General features: G+C 40.0%; 1 protein-coding gene across 1 annotated transcript; it reads left to right on the forward strand.

Annotated features, from left to right (window-relative positions):
• The first annotated feature begins 1,066 nt into the window (after positions 1-1,066).
• LOC103153499 (galactose-specific lectin nattectin-like) lies at positions 1,067-4,084 on the forward strand. The gene is made up of 7 exons (XM_007574438.2): positions 1,067-1,144; positions 1,280-1,345; positions 1,488-1,521; positions 2,086-2,180; positions 3,023-3,157; positions 3,268-3,379; positions 3,500-4,084. The coding sequence occupies exons 2-7, from the start codon at positions 1,280-1,282 to the stop codon at positions 3,562-3,564; spliced, it is 507 nt and encodes a 168-aa protein (XP_007574500.2). The 5' UTR covers positions 1,067-1,144; the 3' UTR covers positions 3,565-4,084.
• Positions 4,085-10,332: the final 6,248 nt, after the last annotated feature.

Consider the following 10,332-nt stretch of genomic DNA (forward strand, 5'->3'; position numbering starts at 1 on the left):
GACCAACAGAAACAGTCATACCAGTGACTGGACCAGCTGGATTCAATAGCAGGGTCTGGTATTGCTTTTGGTAATGTAGTGCACAGGGCTGCACCGAGTGTTTTCGGTTTTCTGGCGGTTTTGGCAGATATCAAATTTATTTATCTTTTTTGTCTGAAATGTTGCTAAATATAACAAGAAAGTTGCTGAGTTGGTAACAGTGGGGTGACTATTGTCAAGGTGAAAACTTGACCTGGTGGGTCAGTCTGTCAGTCAAGCGTCTCTCACAGGAAAGCAAAAGAGGCCAGAGGCTGATTTTTAGACCTTGGATGAGGTGGATAAGATCGGTGAGTAAAATCGGCTTCACATGTAAGTATCGGCCAATCACAGTTCTCCCAAAATGAAGGAATTCAGTGCAGATAAGTCGGCTATCGACTGGTTGATAAATCGGTGCACATAGTGTATGTTCAAAGACATCTTGTTCTGATCAAGCCGCACCAAATAAATTCATGACGTCATCCATTATCTCTGAAGAGCCTTGATGGGAAACATTGCTGGTTCCAGGGAGACGTCAAACCTGTTTGTTGGAAGTCAATGTACAAAAGCAGAAGTGCAACACACATGACACTGCAGAACAAAAACATGTATGAGTATCTATGTTAAAATGCCAGTGCACTCAGCGAAGAGTAACAACTGTTGACTCTGAAGTCATAAATCAAAGTCTAATTTCAAGTAGGAGGTATTGAAGGTCAATTCTGATTTTTTTTAAATTGACATTTAAAAAAAATGTCAATTTAAAGTGGGCAAAAAAGAATCATTCTTACTGCTGATTAAATATGACCGCAGTCAGATTCTGTGAACAATTTAAGATCCCAAAGCAAAGAACAACATAGACATCATCAGCACCGCTCTGCCTACGGCAGTAAAGATGGCCGCCGCCATCTCTGGATGGAGTTAGTAAAGATGGCCGCCGTCTCTGGATGGAGTTTAGTAAAGATGGCCGCCGCCATCTCTGGATGGAGTTTAGTAAAGATGGCCGCCGCCGTCTCTAGATGGAGTTAGTAAAGATGGCCGCCGCCGNTGGGTTCTGCATTCCAGCATCAACTGGCTATTTAAGGTCTGTTCTCCAAACTGGGATCGTCTGTCAGGATTTAACGCAGCAAAGGTAACATCTGACAGCAGCTTCATTTTGTAATGATATTTTTCTTCTTCTGTTGAACTGAAGCTGTTTAGCAGCCAGACAGTCTCTGATGTTCAGGATGGATTCGTGTTTTTATTTAGCTTTAATGTCTCTCCTCAGATGGCGTCTGGCTTTCAGTTGGTGTTCCTCCTCGGCTCCATCATCGGCCTCTTGACTGTTAGAGCTGTGAGTAAAATCAGCTGTGATTATTTCAGTTTTAACACTTTAAGATGTGGAGAAAATGACAGAAGGAGGAGAAACTTTGGACGAGAATGAGACATGAGATCCAACGGGTTTCTGGTTCCAACTTTGTGTTTCTGTTTCACAGGCGCCTGCTCAAAGTGACGGCCAGGAGAAGGCAGGTTGGTGCTTCTCCTTCCTCCCAGAACCTGAACTTTAGTTTTTATGTTCACTTCATATCTGATCATTTTCCTAAAGATAATTTGAAGAATCCAGATCACAGAGGTTCATTTATTATATATTTATAGCAGTTTATGAAAATTGAAAATTATTGGTAGCAACCAGAAAAGGGGAAAATATTACTTTCCATTGTAAAATTTGTTTTAATTCATAACTGAACTTAATCTGTCCAGTTTATTTGTGTGGCAGATTTCAACAACAAGCCAAATTAAAGTCTTTGACGTCATAAAACACAAAAATACATTCATAGAACAGTTCTTTAGTTTAAAAAACACCACAAAAAAAAACAACTAATTCTGAATAAGCAAAAAACAAAACGAAGGGAAAATCCTCAAGAATTGATAAAACACAGAAGAGAAGAGCTGAAAAATGACAGGAAACATGATTTTTAGTGAAACAGAAACATAACCAATGTCTCTGTTAGGAATAATAAGCTGTTTTCTGGTCATTGCAGTGCAGCAACACTGATTTCTGACATATTCTCTGACATCTGGGTTCTGTTGCAGGTGAGTGTCCTGCTCCTTGCCCTCCTGGTTGGACACAGTTTGGATCTCGCTGCTTCATTTTCTACAACAACTACAGGAAATGGTCTGATGCTGAGGTAAAACTCCGACAGGACGGAGGAAAGCAGTTTGATGAATCCATGTAGCAACACGACATCTGACTGCAACCTGATCCTGGTCCTAAACTTCAGGCATGTTGTCAGGAAGAAATAAACCGGAAATGTTTCATGATTTGGTTTCTGCATCTTTTAACAGTTGAGAATTGGAATGGGAGCGATGCAACAGATCTAGACTTATGTGTTTTAGATACTGAATTTAGAAAATAAATTAGGGTAAAACATCATAAACAAGTTAAAATGAAAAACATATAAACTCCACAGTCTGACAACCAAATCCAGGGTGCAGCTCACGGATTGAAACTGTTTTATTTGGGCATTTAAAATGTCGTCTCTGTCCCACAACACAGTCTGAGTGTTTGCTGGCTCGGCCAAATCTGTCACAAATTTGTGGATAAACCAGGTATCCACAAGCTCCAAACAGCAGAAATCCTGTCATCATGAATAACTAAGAACTAAGTGTGATCTGCATAGTAATTTACATTTATTCAAATGAGTTTAATACTATAAAGAAATGATCAAACATAACATCCTGGGGAACTAAAAAAACAAAATCAATGGGAGAGAAAATCTTTCATTTGCTTTTAAGAAAAACTGAGGAATCTGAAAGACAATCTGACGTTACGGTTCCCATCGATAATGAAAAAATGTTTGTGATCAAATAAATACGTCACTCAGATTCAAAACGACCTGCTCAAAATCTAACGTCAGATGGAAATGTTTACTTTTAATCCTTTACTGACATTTTTCAAACTGAAGAGAATTGAAAACCTTTTGATTTATTCTGAAATATTACATGAAATGTGTTGACTGTTCCCCTCCAGAAATTCTGCATTTCTATTGGAGGAAATCTGGCGTCGATCCACAGCTCTGAGGAACACACCTTCATCAGCGAAATGGTTCAAAGAGCGACCGGCTATTCTCGTGACACCTGGATTGGAGGCTATGATGCCGTATCTGTAAGCCCTGCAGACACTCAGAGTTCAATAATTAGTCTTAAATAAGTTATTCTTTGTTCCTGGAGCATCAGTATTGTGTGTTTTACATATTTGATGATGTTTGTCATCAGGAGAAAACATGGCTGTGGAGCGATGGGTCAGATTTGACCTATCAGCGCTGGTATTCCAACCAGCCAGACAACTCTGGAGGAAATCAGCACTGCATGGAAATAAACTATGCAGGTAAATTAATATTTACTGGAGTTTAACTTTTTTAATTTCAATGTGGGAAAAAAAGAAACTTCCTGCTTTATTCATGGCAATACTGGGGTTAATATAAGTTGCTGTTTCTCGTGCCAACAGGAGACTACTGGAACGACATGCCATGCACCTCCAACATGCCTTTTGTTTGTGCCAAGAATCTGTGATGGACCTGCAACAAGCATCATCTCAGGCTTCGTCTCAAATTCAAACTGCACATTTTCATTTGATTCCTGATTTGTTTCCTTTATTCGGTTTTTCCAGTCATTGAGGTTTAATTTGTTTTATGATGATTTACAATCTTGAAATTTGGTTATTTGGATTTTCTTTTGCAACATTTTATGTGGATGAATCATTGAATTAAAACGAACAGGCAACATATTTCTCTCTGTTTCAGTGTGTGTGTATTCACTGTGTCTGTCTCTGTCGCCGTGCCTTTGGACACTTCACCTGCTGGTATCAACGGGCCTTTCAGTATCTGGATATGAATAAATCTGGTTCTACATAATCCTTTATTATGCACAGTCAGTTATCAACTGTTAAATGGCCCCTTTGTTCCCAACAGTGATAGATTTTAGACATTATTTAAGAACTACAGCTCTGAAAGCTTCTTTTGAAGGAATGTGCATTCTTAATTGTTGCCTAAAAAGCCCTCCCATCTCTGCCATGCAATGACCTCTGACCTTTTGAGAGCGAACAAAGTGTAAGAACAAAAACAGATAATCTTTTCACATAATCACATGCAATACAGATGCAGCAAACATCAGGATGTTTGAATGGAGGTGGAGTGTTTTCTTCATGCCTAAAACTGGAATATGGAAGTTTGATATAAAAAAATAATTTTTTTTTTACATACTGGTATTTGTTAAAGCTGTCACCATGTCGTGGCAGTTTATGAGGCAGATAATCTATCAAAAAATATATCTCCTCCCTGACCTATCAGTGGTGTCTGAATAAATGCAACAAAAACAACCAATCAGAGTCAGGAGGAGGGCCTTAGTGCTGTCAATCAATCTCCTGTATGTGCCGCTAAATATGCTAATAGTGAAAAAACAACTCAGCACTCCAGGAAAACCATTTATCTGGCATCGTTGGCATCTATGCTAACTAGCATTAGCATTCATGGAATTCAGAAGGAGCGTTTTCTGATCCAAGAAATGAAAATTTTAATAATAATTTTTTTAAATGTACAAAATGTGCATGAGTATTTGAGCATCAAAGACAACAGACTATTTTTAAACTGTGCAAACAGAAGAGAAGTGCAGCAGAAACTTAATTTAACTGAATAAATCTGTGGAAATACCAGCAGAAATGTAAAAACTTGTTTGTGTTCATTGGGAGAGTCTAACAGCTGCTGAGGGAAAGATCTGCTTTGACGCTCCTTTGTGCACTGAGGATGCANCCAGACAGCATAGCTCCTAGGATCATTGGGACACTCAAACCCCTCCACCACGATAAGGTGGCAGCCCCAGGAGAGGGCTGCCACCTTATCGTGGTGAATGAATGAAGAAATGAATGTTATCCAACAAAATGTGTACTGGAGTAATTAAACCTGAAGCAAAGACAAACTCTTAGCTCTGATTCCATGTGTTAAAACAGGCTCACATACTCAGAAGGCAAATGGCTCAAGTTTATTTAATTTAATTTAATTCAATTTAATTTAATTTAATTTGATTTGATTTAATTTGATTTGATTTAATTTAAGTTTATTTGATAGAGACAGACACATGTAGACACAGACAAACAGAACAGAGCAGCAGTCCCATGTTTGCTTCATAGTGTTTACAGCACAAGCTAATTCACAGCTCTTGTTCCTGGATGGGCCTTTTGAACAGTTCATGTAAAAACTATTGGAAAGTGAAATAATAATCATTTAAAATAATAAGATGATGTTGTTTCTGTATTCACAATCACATAGGGTGTTCCCTATGAACATGCAAACAGCTGAATGTCAGGGTCTGTGTTTTTTCTGTTTTGTTTTTTGTTTTCAGTTATTTTCCTGGAGCACCTGCTGTTTCCCGTGGCATCCACCAGATGCCGCCAGTGTACAGAGCCCCTGGAGAGATGGGGATCAACCCCGTAGACGCACCTGCAGCTCGTTTGGAAGGCTCAATCTGGGTGTATATAAGCAGCGGATGAACTTCTCTTCGCCTGAGTGTTTGCTTACCTTGGTAACATTCGTTCCTGAGAAAGGCCCTGTTGTTTTCCAGGTGAACCCGCTGTCTCCTCGTTGTTCCCCGAGTGTGCCGTCTGCCCCGGGATTCTGCGTGAGCTGAAGCTGCCCGTTGTTCGTGAGTTTCCTCCCTCGTGTCTCCCCACGACGCCGTTGGTTGTACCAGCTGGACGCCAACCCTTGTGTGCTCGCCTTCCCCCGTCTTCGGTCCGTCTCCAGTGGGCCCCCCTTTGTGACACCACAGGTTTACCTGGCCGTGCCCGAACCCATATGGAGATTCTTTACAACTGGACCTAGTCGGACTCTGCTCATTCAGCTATATACTAACCTGTCCGCCCTCCAACGAAGCCCTGTTTTCCAGCGCTCTGCCAGCAACCACACTCATCCACTCCACGTAAGACCTTGTTCGTTTACTCCTGGAAAAACTCTCAACCACTCACTAACCTGTTGCCTCTCGTCGACAGACGATCCGGTCATCTGTTCCAGAACTCATTCCCNCTCTAACAATCAGGAATGTGAAGAATATCTTCAGGATTGACCTTCTGACCCCGACCCTTCCCCTTACTCATCCTGGTCACAAGTAAAGTGGACCTGGCCGTTCTGCACCTTATTTTAAAGATTCCTTGGAGGTTTTCTCCAAATATTTGAGCTCCTCAGTGAAGGAAAGGATCTTGAACAATGCAAAGCCATTTACACATTCCTCCATCAACACAAAAAGCACAATCCTGAGTTATTGCCTTCAGCAAAAATAACAAGTGAGTCTTTTCTTGACTTTTCAGAAATAAGATTGAAATACCCAGATTAGTTTGTCCTCTGGAGTTTTTCTTATCTTAATCATGCAACAGCCCAGGAGCGAAATGTGGAGAGAAAGAGGCCTGGGAGTTCCTGACAGACCGGCCTGTGTGTGTGTGTGTGTGTGTGTGTGAGACCCTAACACTGTGTGTTCTGGTTAATGCTCTCAGCGTCTGTCGCTCTCTGATCGGTGTTATAGATTAACTGGTGGCTAAATTTATTTGGATATTTTCATTTGAGTTGCTCTTACACCTTTATAATATTTGTGTTAGGATTTGAGTTTTCTGTGTTTGTTGTGATCCTGTTCCCTGTGAATCTCTGTGTTGTCCTGTCTGCTCCCTAATTGTTTCCCAGGTGTATCTAGTTCCCCTAATTACTTCCTGTGTGTTTAAGTCCACCTGTTGTCTCTGTCTCTTGTCAGATCCTTGTCATTTGTAAGTTGTTGTTGTTGCACACAGTTGTACTGAGAAGTCCTGTGCCGACTCAGCTCTCGTCTTCAGTCTTTAGTTTTCAGTTGCTACCGGTACTTAGCTGCTGCTAAGTTTCCTGCTGCCGCCTGAACTGGACTGTCTGGGCTGATAATTAAATCTTCATCTGGGTTCATCTGTTCATCAATGTAACTGTTTACATTGATTGATATGTTTGCAGAGCATGACAGTCAACATAAGATGCTGGGTGGTTGTACAAATTCGGACTGTTTAGTACAGTCTCCTCCTGAAGTGGGGGTATATTTTAGTGATCTTTGAATATATTCTTAAATATTCCTTCATATACAAGGAATTATTATGTTTTGAAGGGCTCTTAGAGAATGTAGAGACATTTTCATATCCATTTATTTACGTTTGTCTCATTTTGACCAGGAAACAACAAAGCCACCCAATTTTTTACAAACATCTGGTTGAGGAACCCGTTTGGCTGTCACTAGTTAATCTTAATGCGGCTCGTTCTGTTTTTAAGTTTATTTCCCCTCGTCAACAGCCTGCAAACTGTTTCCCGGTAGAAAACACCCAGACTAATACTGTAGATACATAATCTGTTGGTGTGTCTGACAGTAATGTAGGAACGTTTATTATTATAATTTTGGCTTGTCAGTTTGGATATCACCAACAACAACATTGGCTGTTAATTTGTATCATTTAGATGAGATTTTATTGCAGTACAACTTATCGACATTACTTGATATTCCTCTCTGTTTGGACACGTAAACACCACAAGTAACACCATCAGGTATGTGATTTGGAGTCGCTGCCCGCCGTGTGGCGTACAAGCATGACGCATTAATAAGGCTTCGTAATAACATGGACGCATACCGAGTTTTCATTTCGACTCTGTTGGACAGCACGGACTTCAAACTTTATAAAAGTGGTGTTTTTATATTGGTTTTGTGGTTATTTACTTCAAAATAAAGCCAGAAATAGGATCGATCATTTCCGCCTTATTTTGTGGGGTCTAAATGNATTATTCATTTACTTGCCTCTCCTGATTGTGTTCTCGCATGTGGGTTAAGAAACTTGGAACCAACATGACACTGAAAGAGCTGGAGGGAAACACAGAATTATTCTCAACAAAACATGTTTTTGACATAACCAGAGTTTTGTTTGTTTTAAACAACCTAAACCTGGTATCAGACTTTACATTGACAGGAAGTGAGTTCCAAACTGCAGATCCTCAGAGCACTTTGAGCAAAGCTGGTTCTCCAGTTAATGCTCTGACATCCTGCAGTCATGTCGACTGAGAACCGTAAGATTAACTGGAAGCTGTAGAAAATGAACATGTCACACAACCATCGCTGCTGTAAAAAAAGACAGCAAACACTTTGAATTAAACTTACTATTGGAGAAGACAACAAAGGAAGATTTTCATAGACTTACCTCTTGATCAGTTTGTTGCACCAGCTCTGTCTGGATCTATCAACATTTCCTTCTTTGCCCTGAAGATCTTAAAGCATCGTCTGCAGCCGCCCACTACAGGGCTTCCACAAAATCCTCCTGTAGGTTGTAACTCTTACAACAAACGGCAAAAAACTTGGTGACGAAACCAAATTGGGTCAATATGGAAAATATATTTACCACCAATAGTTTATTTTACAATAACAATTGTCAGAATGCGACTTAGTATTTAGTCACCAGGCTGAATAGAAGATCGGAGGAGTATTTGGCCCCACTGAAGAAAAGAAAAGACAAACAGGGCTAAAATTAGTTTTTTTATGGAAATGATAAATGATAATTGCCCCTTACATTTTATTTTTCTGTAGCTCTAATACTTGTCTGGACATAGCAGTTGAGGTCCAGAATTACCAAACAAACAGGCAGGCAGGTTTCCCTGTGTGCTGAACTGAAGCGCCTGAGCTGCAGTGAAAGATATGTTGATAACTTACTATTTGTAAGTGAGCTTAACTCTAAATAATGCAATGCTAATTCTAGACAATAAGTCTTTTTTGTGTTTTTTATTNGATCTGCTTTGACGCTCCTTTGTGCACTGAGGATGCAGCAGTTTGTCCCGGATGGAGTGCTGCAGTTCAGCAGCAGCTTCATTCTGGGGTAGACAGAAACACGGCTCTTTGTGATGATCCAGTCTCTGCCTATCGTTGAGGATACACTGAAGATTCACACGAGTTGCTTTGAGTGATTTCTCATAAACCAGTCTGATCAAACATCTGGACCAAGAGAAATGGGGCTTTTGTAAGGACAAGAGAAACGGATTTTATTTAGTGCTATGTTGGGAAAAAAAGATAAATAATTTGTGGATGTGTTGAAGTCCACCAAGTTGGCGTTATTCAGTAGAAAGCTTGAGGACGGGACTCTGGGGTTGCTTGCAAAAAGTGCTTGTTTGCTGCCATCTGGTGGTTGATTCTCTAGCTGCATGTTGTCTCGTGTTTCTGGTTTTTAATATTTGTTTATGCATTTTCAAGGCACTGTTTACATTTGTGGCTTGAAATTATTCTTATATCTTCCTGGTTTGGTTTAAAACTTAATTGCCAATGTCAAATTTCTTTTCCAACAGCACAAAGTGATTCACAAGGTAAACATGGATAAGTAAAATACATATTGAGGTACAATCAGGGGCGCTGCCAGGAATCTTGGGCCCCCTGACAAAAAATTTGTTTGGGCCCCCTACACAGCTGCTGTTACAATTTTTTGAGTCTATTTGACCCATGAAAAGCATCAGAATTTTAAAGGCCTGCAACTGCCTTGCTTTCTTTAGTTCAATACTGTCGAAGTGATTTTATGCACTTGATAATTTGAATAAAATTCTGGATGATTGTGAAGTAGAACAGTGACTTTTGTCTTCATGGTTTCACTTTTACACACGACTTTAACGGACCTGTGGATACAAGACAACAATGAGCAACAGGTAGAAAGTATCTCGTTTCTTAACTCCAGCCAGCAGGTCACATCAGACTGAAAATGATGGGATGGCAAATCTAGTTTTATTTATCATACCTTGATGTAAATACATTTAGGAAGAGAGAAGAAATAAATCTTTGATATTTCAGTCTGGAAATGGTCACCAGGTCGTTTCTCAGGCCTTGGGATTCTGGAAAAGCACAGAGAGAACCGTTATCTGTAAATGTGATGTGGATGTTTCTGCACCAGTCTGTGCTGCTTTGTCTGGGACTGGAGGTTCATGTTCATGTTTATGATTATTTATGTTGAATGAGGATTAAGATTTAGGCATAAATATGTGGTGTGGATGGTGTGATATCTAATCATAAGAGCTCCTTCTCAAAGATGAAATGTTTAAAGCAAACTTTAGGAAATAAATCATCAGTTCTGTTTAGCAACAGGATAAAATCCAACCGGTTTTTCCAAACTAACACCTTAAGCCTGACATTAACACTCTGACTTCTGGGAAACAGCAAAAGGTTAAATAAGCTCTAACAATCAGGAATGTGAAGAATATCTTCAGGATTGACCTTCTGACCCCGACCCTTCCCCTTACTCATCCTGGTCACAAGTAAAGTGGACCT

This window comes from Poecilia formosa, unplaced genomic scaffold (genome assembly GCF_000485575.1).
Source record: "Poecilia formosa unplaced genomic scaffold, Poecilia_formosa-5.1.2 Scaffold351, whole genome shotgun sequence".
NCBI classification, from domain to species: domain Eukaryota; kingdom Metazoa; phylum Chordata; class Actinopteri; order Cyprinodontiformes; family Poeciliidae; genus Poecilia; species Poecilia formosa.